At 38.1% G+C, this 18,980-nt stretch overlaps 1 protein-coding gene across 2 annotated transcripts in view; it reads left to right on the top strand.

Moving 5' to 3' along the window:
• LOC127845669 (chromodomain Y-like protein) overlaps positions 1-13,578 on the top strand; it is a 43,265-nt gene extending 29,687 nt beyond the window's left edge. Inside the window, exons 6-8 of one of the 2 annotated variants that reach the window (XM_052376718.1) lie at positions 318-528; positions 10,561-10,704; positions 11,850-13,578. In XM_052376718.1, coding sequence (XP_052232678.1) covers positions 318-528; positions 10,561-10,704; positions 11,850-12,011 — 517 coding nt within the window. In that variant the 3' untranslated portion in view covers positions 12,012-13,578. Of the gene's footprint in view, positions 1-317; positions 529-8,662; positions 8,759-10,560; positions 10,705-11,849 lie in introns of those variants that run through there. The other variant, XM_052376719.1, reaches the window with a different exon arrangement.
• Positions 13,579-18,980: the final 5,402 nt, after the last annotated feature.

Genomic DNA, 18,980 nt, shown 5'->3' with positions numbered 1-18,980 from the left:
TGTTTTACAAACAGCCCTAGTTTTAGAGTTATGTTTAAGAATAATTCTTTTTTGAAATCTATCTTGACTTACCATGTAACTTCAAACCAATGCAAAAAATATTGTCTGCCTTGCTAGTTTATTTCAGAAGGAATACATTTGAACAGCTTTCAACAGATAATGAGATTGACTAAAATATTTCAAATGCAAAAATGGAACCAGTTTGAAGTTGTACACATTCTTCAGGGATTTAATCAGGATATTCATAACATTTCCTATTCAATTTTTTGTACGGGTTAAGTTCAATTGTCACTCACGGTTTAACCTTTCTTCTGCAGGGATTTAATCAGGAAATTCATCAGCTTTCCCAAGCTGATAGTTGCTGTGGTGACAGGGCCAGCTATAGGCCTGGGGTCTGCCATCCTGCCACTCTGTGATATCGTGTACGCCAGCGACAAGGCCTCCTTCTACATGCCGTACGCACAGCTGTCCCAAACGCCAGAGGGATGTGCCTCTTACACACTGCCCGACACAGTTGGGGCAGCTATGGTAGGTTAATTTAGTTTAAATCTATTTATTTTAGCCCGACTGCATCGAATGCCTAAGGCTAATATGAACGCTCACGAGTCCGTTTCCTGGGCCTAGAACCAGTACTCGGTGTCTTTAGGGGGAAATCTAAAGAATGCTTCCACAGTGGGGATCGAACCTGTGACCTCCCGGTCGCTTGGCGTACACCATATCCATTACACCACTGAGACCTGCACTTCATTTTTAATGGGCTCATTTGAAGAACTGTCTCCATCCATTGAATGACTACTCAGGATAGCCAAGCTTTTCAACATATATCTTTATTTATTAAGTCCCATTTTAATGCTCCCCAAAATTGGAGCACGAATTTTACGTTTCTGTGTCTGACCATAGGAAATAATGATCAAAATTCCATTAAACTTTATATGCAGTATCCCAACAGGGTAAACATGCGCGTATTTTCATGTCATTCCATGACTTTTCAGGTATTTAATGCTTCTTTGAATAATCTGTTTCAAGACTAGATCTTGAACATTAATGATCCAAATTTGATAATACTTTATATGCAGCATCACAATAAGGTGGACATTGTCAAGTAATTATACACCAATGATTGTTCAGAGAGTTATTGCCATTTCACTGACACTACAAGATTTTTTAATTTATCTTTCCGTGCAATTAATAATAATAAAACATTTTCCACTGAAGTTACATGTTTCTGAAAGATATCTAAGGAAATTAACATTCAAATTTGATGACATCATAATTATGCTGTATAGGATGGACATACCCATATGGTCAGGTCATAGCGCATCCATGATTTTCAAGGGAGTTATTGACATCTGATTAATACACATACTTTTTTATGCCCCCTTTCGAAGAAAAGGGGGTATATAGTTTTCGCACTGTCCGTCAGTCTGTCAGTAAGTCTGTCTGTTAGTCTGTCAGTCTGTCACATTTTTCATGTCCGCTCTCTAATTCAAATAGTTTTCATCCGATCTTTACAAAACTAGGTCAGAAGTTGTATCTAGACAATATCTAGGTCAAGTTTGAATATGGGTCATGCTGGGTCAAAAACTAGGTCACGGGGTCGAAAAAACAAATCCAAGGGAAGTAATAAGCTTTAAATGGACATAATTATCTGACCTGCCAAATTATATATTTTTGTTAAATAAATCAAAGCGGCGCAGTAGGCGGCATTGTGTTTCTGACAAACACATCGTGGTAAAAGGTCAAGGTCATCCTTCAAGGTCTAAAGTCAAAAATACAAATCCAAGGTAAGTAATAAGCTTTAAAGGGAGATTATTTTGTGTTGACAACAAAGCAGGTATTCCACTTTTCCAAGTCCATTTTTAACCAGGTTTTCCGAAGGAAAAAACTGGTTATTAGATTGGCGAATGCGGGCGGGCTGGCTGGCTGGCTGGCTGGCTGGCGGGCGGGCGGGCGGGCGGAACAAGCTTGTCCGGGCCATAACTATGTCGTTCATTGTCATATTTTAAAATCATTTGGCACATTTGTTCACCATCATTGGACGGTGTGTCGCGCGAAATAATTACGTCGATATCTCCAAGGTCAAGGTCACACTTTGAGTTCAAAGGTCAAAATTGGCAATAAATGATTTTGTCTGGGCCATAACTATGTCATTCAATGTGAGATTTTACAATTATTTGGCACATTTGTTCACCATCATGGGACGGTGTGTCGCACGAAAGAATCACGTCAATATCTCCAATGTCAAGGTCACCACAACTTAAAATAGATTTATTTTGAAACAAACTTACAAAGGGGGTTAATTTTGTTTGTTCATTTCAAAAGTTCAGTTTGAGTTGTCTCCCTTAATCAGATTTTTTTTCACAATGAAAACCTGGTTTTGTGACAATTTTGTCCCTTGTTTCCCATTGTCTTTGACTTTGCGGGTTTTACCATATGCTGCAGTGTTTACCAACTGGCAATCAATGTTACTGCACTCTACGTACAGATCTTTTTCTTTTTTGCTACTTCTTTTTGAATCGTTAACCGTCTTTTTGGTTATGATTCACGATTGTTGTTTTTTATATTGTCGCAAAAATATATTACTTTCGGATATTTTTTTTACACAATGTAAAAGAAAAATCTTTTTTGACGTCGTAATATATTGTAATAATATTACATATTATATGCATATCATCGATACAATCTATTATTGAATTATATAAGACATGTTTTTATTTAAGCTTTATACTTTGTAAATAATAAACCGAACAAAACGGACATGTCACGACTTCAGTTACGATATTTACCGACATTAGCCAACGTAAACCGATCTTACAAAAGAACGCGGGAAATGATTACAGTTGTACTACCTTAAGTTCAATGACTGCTTGGTGAATAAAATTAAATTGCCTTTTTTTTGCCCCTGGCAGGTTGTGATATATAGTGAATACTATGTTATTGTGATTGTGTACTTAAATTTATCCGACGCGTGAAGAAAGGTTTACATGGCGAGGCTTGCTGAGCCTTGTAAGCCTTTCTGAGACGAGTGGGATAAATTTAAGTAGGTCACACTTACAAAGTATTCTATTTATCCTACAGTATTTTTTTGTTTAATTTATTCCTGATGCAATCAAAATAGTAGTCTTAAATTGATATAATAAAAGCAAAAGTACAAAATTAACTGAATCTATCAATGCGTAGTAATATTAATTTTGATCTTTCCCGTTTACCGAACTCGAAAGAGTCCTTAAGAATTCCACGCAAAGAAGAGTTACAAGACAAAATATCGCTATACGCCTCGATTAAAATTTAATAAGTGTACCAAATGTTACACACTCAAGTAGAACACAGACGGTTTCGTTCAAAGTACAGTTCTTTTTTCACCACTGTAAAATACCAAAAACAAAAATGGCTGCCATTTTGAAATTTACAAAATATGTTGACACCAACGTGAAGCATGATTCAGCATTTATTCCTTGCAGATATTGTTAACTTGAGTCTATTAACAACTTTTTTTTAACACACTTTTTACTTACTGCACAGAAAAAATAAAACATCTACTGGTTATTGTTCTACTCACCGAAGTTGTGTAATAACCATGTTTATGTTTGAAAAGTTTAATTTGCTTCCATGACCAGTTAAAATTCTGGACACATTTCTTCATCGCCATCCATCTTTTCCATTTTAAAGCATTGGATGCTAGCAGGCTATTCTTTGTGGATAGACATTCTTCGATCAACTGACAAAGAAACGACGTAATCATCAAAGAAATTACCCTTTTAATTCAACATTGATTTCCTTTCGAAAAGTTAAAGAACAATTCACTGACACTTTTAAGCTCACCTGAGCACAACGTGCTCATGGTGAGCTTTTGTGATCGCTTTTTGTCCGTTGTGCGTTGTGCAGCGTCAACATTTGCCTTATTAACTCTCTAGAGGCCACATTTATTGTCCAATCTTCATGAAATTTGGTCAGAAGATTGGTGTCAATGATATCTTCGATGAGTTCGAAAATGGTTATGTTTGCTTGAAAAACATGGCTGCCAAGGGGCAGGGCATTTTTCCTTAAATGGCTATATACGGCTATAGTAAAATCTTGTTAACACTCTAGAGGCCACATTTATAGTCTGATCTTCATAAAACTTGGTCAGAAGATTCATCCCAATAATATCTTGGATGAGTTCGAAAATGATGCCGGTTGGTTGAAAAACATGGCCGCCAGGGGGCGGGGCATTTTTCCTTATATGGCTATAGTAAAACCTTGTTAACTCTCTAGAGGCCACATTTATTTTCCAATCTTCATGAAACTTGCTCAGAAGATTGGTCCCACTGATATCTTGGATGAGTTCAAAAATGGTAACCTTTGCTTGAAAGACATGGCTGCCAAGGGGCGGGGCATTTTTCCTTATATGGCTATATTTGGCTATAGTAAAATCTTGTTAACACTCTAGAGGCCACATTTATTGTCCAATCTTCATGAAACTTAGTCAGAAGATTCATCCCAATTATATCTTGGATGAGTTCGAAAATGATGCCGGTTGGTTTAAATACATGGCCGCCAGGGGCGGGGCATTTTTCCTTATATGGCTATATATAGTAAAACCTTGTTAACACTCTAGAGGCCACATTTATTGTCAAATCTTGATGAAATATGGTCAGAAGATTTGTCTTAATGACATCTTGGATGAGTTTGAAAATGGTTACGTTTGCTTGAAAAACATGGCCGCCAAGGGGCGGGGCATTTTTCCTTATATGGCTTTATAAGGCTATAGTAAAATCTTATTAACACTCTAGAGGCCACATTTATAGTCAGATCTTCATAAAACTTGGTCAGAAGATTCATCCCAATAATATATTGGACAAGTTTAAAAATGATGCCTGTTGGTTGAAAAACATGGCCATCACGGGGCGGGCTATTTTCCTAATATGGCTATAGTCAAACCTTGTTAACACTCTAGAGGTCACATTTATTTTCCGATCATCATGAAACTTGGTCAGAAGATTTGTCCCAATGATTTCTTGGATGAGTTCAAAAATGGGTTTGGTTGCTTAAAAAAATGGCCACCAGGGGCGGGGCATTTTTCCTTATATGGCTATAGTAAAACCTTGTTAACACTCTAGAGCAGGGATCATATTTTCCGGCAACATCAATCAGTCTTGATTTAACTGGGGAAAATGTGTCCGAAACTTTATATCCGAAATCATGACAAATATTTTAAAATATATACAATTGATTTTGCCATTCATGAAGGTGGTATATGAAAAGTACAAGTTAAATTCCCTTAGGCATTTTTTTAAACGGTAAATACGAGTTTTCTCATTTGGTTTTATCATTTGCTATTTCATTGTTGCTTCGTGCACGGACTCTAGATGAGTCAATATACGCTCCGTGTTTCGTGTGCTGTTTTATCTGACTTTTTTCATCGTTGTCAATATTATTAATCTGTGTGGTTTGATACCACGCATCTAAACTTCCGCTCGTGGTTATTCAACAACTAACAATAAAGTACACAAATTATTTCGATTCTAACACGATTTTTACTAAAGCTTTATACAATGTATATTATTTTTCTTCTGTAAAGTTTAGACCATAAAATAACTTTTGGCTGTTCTGTCGATCAGATCCGCGACTTTCATTCATTTATTGCCAGATTATTACGCTGGTGGAAAATGTATCGGCATGATTTGTTTAGTTACAGTGCGTGCTTTCAGTGTATAAGGTCCGCCCACAATTATTGCAGAATATCCGATTTTCTTCTTTGTTTATATGAAAGTTTACTGTTTCATGCATGAAATGCACAATTTCCACGAGGATAACATCAAGATTTCCATCTCTGAAGTAACTGTCTCAACGATTTTATCGTGGACGAGTAGACATTACGGACCGATTAATTGGTGTGCTGGGTATAAGCCATTGAAAATATGGATTGATATTGACACCGGTTATTCACGCATGACTAATACACAACCGCGCGAATCTTCGCTGCTTGGGGTCATACTAGTCGGCTGACATGCAATTAACTGGTCCTGAGCCGTTTAGAGACTGCAGCGAATGGTATATCACACCTAATCGAAATAAGAATGTAAATAGGGGGTGTTAGCATGTTCACTGTGTAATCGATTTCATGACATGAGAATTTTAGCAAACAGAATAGGACCGACTGTTTGGGATTTTCAATCGGTCTTTCATGACCCCAATCGGTCTAGGACCGACAAAACCGAAAAAAAATATGATCCCTGCTATGGAGGCCACATTTATTGTCCAATCTTTATGAAATTTGGTCAGAAGATTGGTCTCAATGATATTTTGGATGAGTTCGAAAATAATTATGTTTGCTTGAAAAAAATGGCTTCCAAGGGGCGGGGCATTTTTCCTTATATGGCTATAGTAAAATCTTGTTAACACTCTAGAGGCCACGTTAACTGTTCAATCTTCATGAAACTTGGTCAGAAGATTCATCCCGATATAATCTTGGAAGAGTTAAAAAATGATGCCGGTTGGTTGAAAAACATGGCTGCCAGGGGGCGGGGCATTTTTCCATATATGGCTATAGTAAAACCTTGTTTACACTCTAGAGGCCACATTTATTTTCTGATCTTCGTGAAACTTGGTCAGAAGATTTGTCTTAATAATATCTTGTTATCTGAGGTGAGCGACTTCAGGCCTTTCAGGCCCTCTTGTCTTAAATTTAATCCATCAATTTTTCAACAAAACATCGCATTATCAAGTACATTCGACATTTTATGAAATTGAAAATGCAGTCTCGCCAGTTTCATTCCAGTTTTATTTCCCAACACTTTTATTCACATTCATAATATTATAATAATCCATCGTAAACACACACACTCGTTAACTCGTTAAACGAGTGCGTCCGCAATGACCTGAATGACGCAATCAAGTGATTTTGTCAGCTGTGTCGTAAAATATGGTCTTGTGAATTCAAATAGTTACGCAATCGTGTGAGCACTTTAGCCTCTTGGTTAGAGTGTCAGGCTACCACGCGAAAGACCCTAGTTCTATCCCCCATTGGATCCATTTTTTTTTCTTTTTCAAGTTATATCATCTACAAGTCTTAACTGCATTTGACATTTAACCAGGGGTGAAAGGCCAAGAAAAGTAGTCCCTATGTACATGTTCTAAAAAAAGCTGTGGGATAAAGTGGGATAGACCTTATCTTTTCTTTATGTTCTATAAAATCATTTAGCTGTAGGATAAAGCAGTCTGTCTGTCCATCCGTCCGTCTGTCTGACTGTCCGTCAGGAATTCTGTTTTCCAGACTTTTTTTTCAGAAACACTTTTTGATATCTACCTAATTTTGGCACCCGCTATGCGTTGCTCTTGTTTGTATGTATGTCTACCTACATGACTTGCAGATGAAGTGTGAGTTTTGCTCCTGTCAATTGATTTTTGGCTAAGTTACGGGCTTGGACTTCGACATTTTGCATTTTCCAGGGGTCATTTATGAAACGCTTTCAGATATTTACCTGATTTGTGGTATGTGAGTCTACATGACTTAAGGATGAAGTGTAAGTGTCGTTCTGGACCTTTGTTTTTTGGCGAAGTTATGGGCCTTGGACTTATACATGTTCTCTTTAATTATCTTTTTCCAGAGTTTTTAACAAAACCCTTTCAGATATTTACCTGATTTTTGGTTTATCACTGCCTACATGACTTACAGATGAAGTTTAAGTGTTCGTTTGGGTCCATTGATTTTAGGCGAAGTTATTGGCCATTAAATTTTCTTTAAAAGAACAATTAAAGATTTTTATCCAAAACGCTTTCACATATTGTCCAAGGCCTGTAATTTTGTCAAATATCAATTGACTTTTGCATTGTCATGTTTTTTTTTATTGAATGTAGTTGCCGTTTGACATCAAAGTGCAGTAAGGGACATTGTGTTTCACAAACACAGGTCTTGTTTAAAAAGGAATAATAAAACATACATGCGCATTTAATGTGATGTTATTTAACTACTTATGCAAATTCAGAGTAATCCAAACTATTCCAGTAACAAATATACTGAAAGCCAAGGATGAGCATACAATTTCTAGCACACAGTCCTAACAAATTTGCTAACTTGCCTTGTGTTACTCTAGGCCAATGAGCTACTGATTGGTGGATGGAAGATTACAGCTATACATTGTGCTAACTTCCCTTCTGTTACTCTAGGCCAATGAGCTACTGATTGGTGGACGGAAGATTACAGCTATACATTGTGCTAACTTCCCTTCTGTTACTCTAGGCCAATGAGCTACTGATTGATGGACGGAAGATTACAGCTATACATTGTGCTAACTTCCCTTCTGTTACTCTAGGCCAATGAGCTAATGATTGGTGGACGGAAGATTACAGCTATACATTGTGCTAACTTCCCTTCTGTTACTCTAGGCCAATGAGCTACTGATTGGTGGACGGAAGATTACAGATATACATTGTGTTAACTTCCCTTCTGTTACTCTAGGCCAATGAGCTACTGATTGGTGGAAGGAAGATTGCAGCTATACATTGTGCTAACTTCCCTTCTGTTACTCTAGGCCAATGAGCTACTGATTGGTGGAAGGAAGATTGCAGCTATACATTGTGCAATCTTTTTCCCTTCTGTTGCTCTAGGCCAATGAGCTACTGATTGGTGGAAGGAAGATTACAGCTATACATTGTGCTAACTTCTCTTCTGTTACTCTAGGCCAATGAGCTACTGATTGATGGAAGGAAGATTACAGCTATACATTGTGCTAACTTCCCTTCTGTTACTCTAGGCCAATAAGCTACTGATTGGAGGAAGGAAGATTACAGCTATACATTGTGCTAACATCCCTTCTGTTACTCTAGGCCAATGAGCTACTGATTGGTGGAGGGAAGATTGCAGCTATACATTGTTCTAACTTCCCTTCTGTTACTCTAGGCCAATGAGCTACTGATTGGTGGAGGGAAGATTACAGATATACATTGTGCTAACTTCCCTTCTGTTACTCTAGGCCAATGAGCTACTGATTGGTGGAAGGAAGATTACAGCTATACATTGTGCTAACTTCCCTTCTGTTACTCTAGGCCAATGAGCTACTGATTGGTGGACGGAAGATTACAGCTGTACATTGTGCTAACTTCCCTTCTGTTACTCTAGGCCAATGAGCTACTGATTGGTGGACGGAAGATTACAGCTATACATTGTGCTAACTTCCCTTCTGTTACTCTAGGCCAATGAGCTACTGATTGGTGGACGGAAGATTATAGCTATACATTGTGCTAACTTCCCTTCTGTTACTCTAGGCCAATGAGCTACTGATTGGTGGACGGAAGATTACAGCTATACATTGTGCTAACTTCCCTTCTGTTACTCTAGGCCAATGAGCTACTGATTGGTGGACGGAAGATTACAGCTATACATTGTGCTTACTTCCCTTCTGTTACTCTAGGCCAATGAGCTACTGATTGGTGGACGGAATATTACAGCTATACATTGTGCTAAAATCCCTTCTTTTGCTCTAGGCCAATGAGCTACTGATTGATGGACGGAAGATTACAGCTATACATTGTGCTAACTTCCCTTCTGTTACTCTAGGCCAATGAGCTACTGATTGGTGGAAGGAAGATTACAGCTATACATTGTGCTAACTTCTCTTCTGTTACTCTAGGCCAATGAGCTACTGATTGGTGGAAGGAAGATTACAGCTATACATTGTGCTAACTTCCCTTCTGTTACTCTAGGCCAATGAGCTACTGATTGGTGGAAGGAAGATTACAGCTATACATTGTGCTAACTTTCCTTCTGTTACTCTAGGCCAATGAGCTACTGATTGGTGGAAGGAAGATTACAGCTATACATTGTGCTAACTTCCCTTCTGTTACTCTAGGCCAATGAGTTACTGATTGGTGGACGGAAGATTACAGCTAAACATTGTGCTAACTTCCCTTCTGTTACTCTAGGCCAATGAGCTACTGATTGGTGGACGGAAGATTACAGCTATACATTGTGCTAACTTCCCTTCTGTTACTCTAGGCCAATGAGCTACTGATTGGTGGACGGAAGATTACAGCTATACATTGTGCTAACTTCACTTCTGTTACTCTAGGCCAATGAGCTACTGATTGGTGGACGGAAGATTACAGCTATACATTGTGCTAACTTCCCTTCTGTTACTCTAGGCCAATGAGCTACTGATTGGTGGACGGAAGATTACAGCTATACATTGTGCTAACTTCCCTTCTGTTACTCTAGGCCAATGAGCTACTGATTGGTGGACGGAAGATTACAGCTATACATTGTGCTAACTTCACTTCTGTTACTCTAGGCCAATGAGCTACTGATTGGTGGACGGAAGATTACAGCTATACATTGTGCTAACTTCCCTTCTGTTACTCTAGGCCAATGAGCTACTGATTGGTGGACGGAAGATTACAGCTATACATTGTGCTAACTTCCCTTCTGTTACTCTAGGCCAATGAGCTACTGATTGGTGGTAGGAAGATTACAGCTATACATTGTGCTAACTTCCCTTCTGTTACTCTAGGCCAATGAGCTACTGACTGGTGGACGGAAGATTACAGCTATACATTGTGCTAACTTTCCTTCTGTTACTCTAGGCCAATGAGCTACTGATTGGAGGACGGAAGATTACAGCTATCGAGGCCTGCCAGCTAGGCCTGGTGTCCCAGGTGTATTGGCCTACCAGCATGATGCAGGAGGTCATACCCAGAATTCAACACATGGCACTGCTCTCAGGGAAGGTGCGTATACAAAACGTGATACTTTATCTGCAAGAAATCAAGATACACATTTAGGTATACAGGCTGGTTTGTATGATTTACAAATTGATCTTGCTCTGTGGAAAGGGGGTTTGATTCAAAGTGTCGTCCCAGATAAGGTTGTGCAGTCCACAGAGGCTATCAGGCACGACACTTTCCGCTTTTATGATATTTGTATGCCCCCGAATCAAAGCCCTTGTTACCACTCTGGAGGCCACATAATGACTCAATCTTGATAAAACATGATCAGAATGGTTTTCTTGACAATATTTTGGCCTTGTTGTCCCCTACCTGTGAAACCGGAAGGGACTTATGGTTTGGGCTCTGTGTGTCATTCGGTCAGTCAGTCAGTCTGTCCGTCACACTTTTCTGGATCCTGCTATAACTTTAAAAGTTCTTAATATTTTTTCATGAAACTTGAAACATGGTTAGATGGCAATATGGAGATTATACACGTCATTTCATTTTGTTCCTACGTCGAAAATTCTGGTTGCTATGGCAACAAATACATAAAAAAATAATCTGACACTGGTGGAGTTTCACCAGTAGGTGACCATATTGCTTGACAATAGTCTTGTTTAAATCTGGCTCATGTTCTTTCAAACTAACTTGGTCACCAAGTATAATAGTTTAAAAACTAGAGGTATGACTAGATGTTGATGAAAATTCTTCAGAATGTTCATCTTGACAATATCAAGGCCTGGTTTGATTCTGGTAACATACATGTACATACACAAACTAGGTCACCATGTCAAATCTTAGAAAAATTGTTTTACCACTTTAAAAACCATATGTTTATGCCTACTCAAGAAATCATGTTTATGACTCAATCTCGATGAAACTTGGTCAAAATGTTTATCTTTACAATATCAATTAGATGTTTGGTTCATGTAAGGCCATTAACAAGATCACCAGGTCAACGTCTATCAATTGATGTACCATTATTTCCCATGAGTTCTTTACGGCCATCATGGTCCTCTTTTTTAATGTATTTTTGAGGCATTTAGTTTTTACCGCTGTCTATGAGTTTATGGTGTGTCTGCATCAAGCAAACGTCTTGCATGTAACCTGAAATAAAAAGTGGAGGCATTTGTGTCCTGTGTTATATGCACATGTGTTTGTTTTAGGTGCTGGAAACCACAAAGCTCCTGGTGCGCTCCAGAGTGAGGACCAAATTGGACCTTGCGAATGATCATGAGTGTAACCTACTGGCAGAGAGGTGGCACTCCACTGAATGCCAGAAAGCCATAGAGATGTTTTTGTCTAATGATAAAAACTATGTTCTTTGATGAATAATTGATCTCACTGTAAACTTTAATATAAAGTAGAGAAAGACATTAAAATTTGCAGCAATGAATTGTATTCTGTTTTTAAACATTTAAGTTGTGTTCTGAGAAAACTGGGCTAAATGCATGTCCGTAAAGTGTTGTCCTAGATTAGCCTGTGCAGTTCGCACAGGCTAATCAGGGACAACACTTTCTGATCTTATGGTATTTTTAGTTTCTAGGAAATCCCTCGTTACTGAAAATCAAGTTTAGGCGGAAAGTGTTGTCCCTGATTAACCTGTGCGGACTGCAACGCACATGCATTAAGCCCAGTTTTCTCAGAACAAGGCTAATTAAATTATTTATATATTTATTTGCAATTATCTATGTAGGAACATATTTTTATCTAGATGAATTGAAATTTCAGAATTTAACATATAATTATGATTATATGAAATTTGAATGAGTGCAATTTTATTTAAAAATTGTACATACATGATCTTAGTCTTGAGTAATGTTATTGACTGGAAATAGCTAAAACACTATTTGCGCTTCATTATCGTGTGAGTTTTCCCATCTTTGTTATTGATTATTTCAACTTGTTTACAAAGGAATGTGTGTACCGGTACACATGATCTCACGTGCATAACACTTGCACAATAATATGTAGCATGGTATTTATGCATTATTTATAATACCTTTCTCTTAGCAAATAGATTTGTTCTTATCCATATGTTTATTTACTGGGTGAGTTGTAATGTATAATGTATTGTTGTTAGCGAATTTTATGTGCATGGAACAGACTTTAATTGTATGTACTTAAAAATGTTCTTATTCTGACAAGTTCAGCTATTAATTTTCATGACTGACACAGACTTGCACTGTCTGGTTAATTTAATATTGAATTTCTTTAAGTGATGTCACTCTTGGGTCACTGATTTCAATATATCATGATATCACAAGTCTGTTACAAACCAGGTATTTATATAAAAATTAATGCTTTCTTATTGCTTGTGCATAATATTTTATTGATTTTCAGTATTTTTTTAGAAATCTATACACAATTTTAATTTTTCAATTTTTAGTAAATTTATTAATTTCTTCACATAAAAGTAAATCTCAGTTTATTGTTGTTGCACTCGGAATGCCAGACAAAATTCTAATAAATGTAATGTGAATGTTTGATCTAATGTATTTATTTATTTTAAGTGGTTTGTATATTAATATTTTGCCTGGGCCTGTATTCACCAACTCAAGACTCAAGAATATAGAGGAGACTTAGACCCAAGACAAATCTCAGGGTTTGCATTTTTTTGGGCTACCACTGGTGTATTTGTCATGAACAAGTGTTCCAAATGAAGAATTCAGTTTTTAAAGGTGGTCAATGCAAAGTCTTACTCAAATTAAAATCAATTCTTAAATATTCCAATTTAAATAATATTCTTTTTTCTTAGACTGAGGAGGAAGAATTGTGTGGTGAAAATGGGCCTAGTTTTGTAGTACTGCTGTGTAGTACATGTATGTTCCAATTAATTGACGAAATGAAATAACAATAGTTAACTACAAAACAATTGGTGTTAATATAAAAAGTAAATAAGACTTATTAATTTCTGAATATAAATTAATAATATTTATTTTCGCGGAAACGAATGTTGTTTGCTGGTTTCTATAGATACGATTACGGATGTAACGTTATGTACGGAATGCTTCGGTAGAGTTCGTTAAAACAATGAAATTACGCATTTCCGTACCACGTGATATTACGTCATTCCGCCTTTTGCAAACTGCCTGTGCTTTTGTTCGGATCGTCAACAAACTTTATTTAAATTAAATCTCGAATCATCTGAAATAATGCCGCGTGGAACAAAGCGGAAATTACCGGAAAATGTGGAAGAGGTTGGAGAGGACGATACCCGGCTCTTACAACCGGACCCAGGTAGAGGCTTTATTGATTTTGAGAAGATAATAGATCTAAGGGCATCTAAAATCGTTCCTCCTATTAATACACGTACAGTTGAGGGGTGCGGTGTTAGCGGGGAATCAACTCTTAAGTTTCCCGGTAATCGAAAATACAATAAAAGTTCAATCTCTTGCTTCGGCTATTAATCAGGGTCAAAACATGATATAGTTGTCAGGAATTAACGCGCTTATCAAACGATGACTTGGCTGCGCACGTGCCAGCCGCATTGAAACAACAAATTTCTAGAGGCGAATATGTCCATTTGGCTGTTAAAAGGTGCCTTCGAATTATCCGCTTTTTGTAACGGTAGTGTTTTGCAACTTTCGGCAGAGGGCACTCTTGAACAGCGCCCTAAGGAGTGTAGGGATAAAATTCATAACATCGAACGGTGGTCGGACGCTTTCTTGATTTATGCGTCACTCTACCATAGCACGCGACGCGATAAAGTGCTGGAGATTTTGCATTAACTTTCCCTGTAATGACCTACTTAATCTCGCACCATCGCCGGTGAATAGCAAAATATTACGTGAATATTTAACATCGTATAATTCTACAGATCGAAATGACCTTTTAAATGTTTTTTACAAATGGGTTTTCAATGCATTATAACGGACCCAGAGCCAGTAGATTTAGTAAAAAATTAAAGCTTGCAATCGCAAATGCTGACATAATTCAAGATAAGATAAATAAGGAGATTTTGGCGGGGAGGTTGGCTGGGCCTTTCAGCGAACAACCTTTTTCTAATTTCATGGTTTCCCCAGTTGGCTTGGTGCCAAGAAAGACACCATGTGAATTTAGGATGATTCATCACCTTTCTTTTCCAGAGGGTAACTCGGTTAATGACTTCATTGATAAAAAATACTCATCCGCTCAGTACACAAATTTCGATGAGGCGGTTCACATGGTTCAAGATTTAGGGCAACACTGTAAACTTTTCAAAATGGATCTTAAGATTGCATCTCGCCTACTGCCAGTTCGGCGAGAAGATTTCGAAATACTGGGCATACAGTTTAATGGTATGTTTTATGTGGAAAAAGCATTACCATTCGGAGCTTCAGTCAGTTGCAAAACATTTGAACAGTTTTTCCTCATTCCTTGAATTCTGCGTTAGGAGTAAAATGTCATCGGGCAAGCTTATACACTATTTAGACGATTTTCTGGGTGGCGATAAATCTGAGCTAGGTTACCGCAAGGTGATGGATTCGTTTATCAATTGCATGCACGAGCTAAACGTGCCGTTAGTACGGAGAAAACAGAAGGGCCCACGGAAATAATCGTGTTCTTAGGCTTAGAATAAGATTCGGCGGAACTAGTAGTCCGCATTCTTAAATAAAAATCGTTGAGTTACGGGAATGAATTCACACCATCGTGCAGAAACAAAAAAAAAATAAAAATAAAAAATAACCTAAAACAAGCAATCGTTAATAAGGTCTCTTAACTTCGTGTGCAGGGCAATCCCAGTCGGCCGCCCGTTTTGATTAATTAACACCACCTGTGACATAACAAAAGCATTCCACCGCATACGTATAAACACGTGCTGTTAGGCAAGACCTCGAAATGTGGTTGACATTTTTGCGCGATTACAACGGCGTGTCGTTTTTCCATGACCGATACTGGATATTCAATGTTGACACTGATTGTTTACAGATAGTGCTGGCGGGTCTGGTTTGGGTTTTTGGGATTTATTTTAAAGGTCACTGGTGTAACGCTCGTTGGCCTAATTTATGGCGACAAAAGGGCGTAACTAGTGACATAACTTTTCTCGAATTATTTCCAATTGTAGTTGCACTGTTTCTCTGGGCGAGGATTTAAAAAATATTATCTTCAACAATTTTCGATCTGCATATAGTCTAAACAACAATTGGCCCGCGGATCAACAACATGTTGTTCTCTTTGTAGCCTATTGTTTTGAAAAGGGTCTATCACCTAAATCTATCAGGAGCTACATTTCTGGATTGAGTTATATTCATAAATACATGGGCTAGTACGATATAAGTAACATTTTTTAGTAGTGAAGAAAATGCTTGAGGACTGTTCTCGCTCGCGACAAACGGTTGATACGCGGGCACCAATCACTCGCAAGGTCTTGACGGTTATTATCTCGCAATTAGCAAAGGTGTGTTATAATGACTTCGAGCGCTCACTATTCAATGCTATGTTTACTCTGGCCTATTTCGGTCCGTTCCGAGTCAGTGAATTGGTAGCAACAGCAACATACAGTTATCAGTTGCAAATAGCCCACGTTAGGGTCACGGGGGATAAACACGCCATAATGGTCACACTCAGGAAACATAAAACAAATCAGCGCGGTATTCCGGTCACAATTAGGATCCCATACGAGCCGGAGTATGCGTTGTGTCCAGTTCGGTCGTTTACAGACTACCTCGCAGTACGACCCCATAAAGTCGGTCCATAACCTTAGCGACTATGAATCCACACATTGGCTTGAATGGACTCTGGATTTCAGGCGTAGTATATCAACCTAATTTAAAAGTTAGGCTTTAAAAATAGTAGCAATGCAGCAGGGAAAAAACTTGTATAGCGCTTATTGGTATAAAATGTCCGAGATGTATTAAATGTCCGAGTTATGTCCGAGTTAAAAAGTGTGTAATGGTCAAGTGACCATTGGTAGTACATGTCCGTGGTATTAAATGTCCGAGTTAAAAATTGTGTAATGGTCAAGTGACCACTGGTATTTAATGTCCGAGTTAAAAAGTGCGTAATGATCAAGTGACCATTGGTAAAGTGTGTAATGGTCAAGTGACCATTGGTACTAAATGTCCGAGTTAAAAAGTGTGTAATGGTCAAGTGACCATTGGTATAAAAAGTGGTATGATTTCAAGTGTAGCGATCAAGTAAAAGTGTGATAAGTAAAGGTGTGATCGCAGATCAATCGCTGGGGTCGGCTGCGCGCTGAAAAGTTTACCAAGCACGAAATAGTGCGCTTATTGGTATTAAATGTCCGAGATATATTTAATGTCCGAGTTATGTCCGAGTTAAAAAGTGTGTAATGGTCAAGTGACCATTGGTATTAAATGTCCGTGTTATTAAATGTCCGAGTTAAAAATTGTGTAATGGTAAAGTTACCATTGGTATTTAATGTCCGAGTTCAAAAGTGTGTAATGGTCAAGTGACCATTGGTAAAGCGTGTAATTGTCAAGTGACCATTGGTACTAAATGTCCGAGTTAACAAGTGTGTATTGGTCAAGTGACCATTGGTATAAAAAGTGGTATGAGCGCAAGTGTAGCGCTCAAGTAAAAGTGTGATAAGTAAAAGTGTGATCGCACATCAATCGCTGGGGTCGGCCGCGCGCGAAAAAGTTTACCAAGCACGAAATAGTGTTGGGGCCGATCGATTCCGCGACGCCAGGGTTTTTTCGGAGCGATGGTGTGCATCTGTCGGATGTTAGCCTCGAATCGTATTTGGATTGCATTCGCGACGTCATCTTAAAGTTCTGTTAAAGGGCTAATCCAGAATTTGTGGGGGATAAATTTGTGAAATTTATTGTGGCGGAAAATTCTGTTTGCCGGGGGTCGGATGGGCATGCGCATTTATACATTTATCTGAATGGACTCTGTGACTACTTGCGTAGTTTATCATCCTTGTCCTTTCGGGTAATTCCAAGTTTACATTTATCTGAATGGACTCTGTGACTACTTGCGTAGTTTATCATCCTTGTCCTTTCGGGTAATTCCAAGTTATTAAAGTTTAAGCTGCTTGAACAGAATAAAAAATAGTAGCAATACCGTAGGGTAAAAAACGTTTAGGTGTCAAATCGCTGCCTGAACGATAAGTTGTATTTTAATGTCCGATTAAGATTGTAAAAAGGTACAAGTAATATTATCGCAAGTGTGGCGATAAAAGTGATCACAAGTGTAGTGATCAAGTAAAAGTATTATCGCAAGTGCGAAAAAGTGTGATCACAAGTGTAGTGATCAATGTCCGATTAAGTATATTATCGCAAGTGCGAAAAAGTGTGATCACAAGTGTAGTGATCAATGTCCGATTAAGTATGTAAAAGGTACAAGTAAAAGTATTGGATCACAAGTGTAGTGATCAAGTAAGTGTTAACGCAAGTGCGCAAAAAGTGTGATCACAAGTGTAGTGATCAATGTCCGATTAAGTATGTAAAAGATCACAAGTGTAGTGATCAAGTAAGTGTTATCGCAAGTGCGCAAAAGTGTGATCACAAGTGTAGTGATCAATGTCCGATTAAGTATGTAATTCGCAAGTGCGAAAAAAGTGCGATCACAAGTGTAGTGATCAAGTAAAAGTTATAGTGTGTCATTAAAAGTGTCATGGCGATTATCATGTAAAAGTGGATACAATGGTCAAGCGATTGGTAGAACTAGGTTTAGCCCAGCAAAGTATATGGTTCTTCCTAGTTCGGTCGCTTGATGAGCAATAGCATTTTTTATTTTGGGTACACGGTGTTGCTACTATAACGGTGTTACTTCACGTTTTGTAATTTTATCGTGTGCTCATCCACCTCCGGTAGGTATATTTTCAAAGTAACAGGTTTCCACGAGTGAGTAGCCGATTTTTCGTTGGGCTCGTGGTTACCACCGGCTGTTTTTTCGCTGCGGCCTTTTATATCCCACTTTTTACTCGTATAATATTAAAGAGATCTGTTAGTAATACTTTGTGCAATCTATTACATTTTGTGATGTTTATTGGGAGGCAAAATATTTTGGAATCGGGTCATTAAACTAGTTAAATGGAGTAATGTGTTGTTTTATCGTTGCAGTCGTAAAATAAGACTTATTAATTTCTGAATATAAATTAATAATATTTATTTTCGCGGAAACGAATGTTGTTTGCTGGTTTCTATAGATACGATTACGGATGTAACGTTATGTACGGAATGCTTCGGTAGAGTTCGTTAAAACAATGAAATTACGCATTTCCGTACCACGTGATATTACGTCATTCCGCCTTTTGCAAACTGCCTGTGCTTTTGTTCGGATCGTCAACAAACCCCACCCACCGCACCCTGATTAATATCTCGACTGGTCCGACATCCACATTTTAA

This window comes from Dreissena polymorpha, chromosome 9 (assembly GCF_020536995.1).
Source record: "Dreissena polymorpha isolate Duluth1 chromosome 9, UMN_Dpol_1.0, whole genome shotgun sequence".
Lineage (NCBI taxonomy): Eukaryota > Metazoa > Mollusca > Bivalvia > Myida > Dreissenidae > Dreissena > Dreissena polymorpha.
This window is presented reverse-complemented; position numbering and strand designations above follow the sequence as displayed.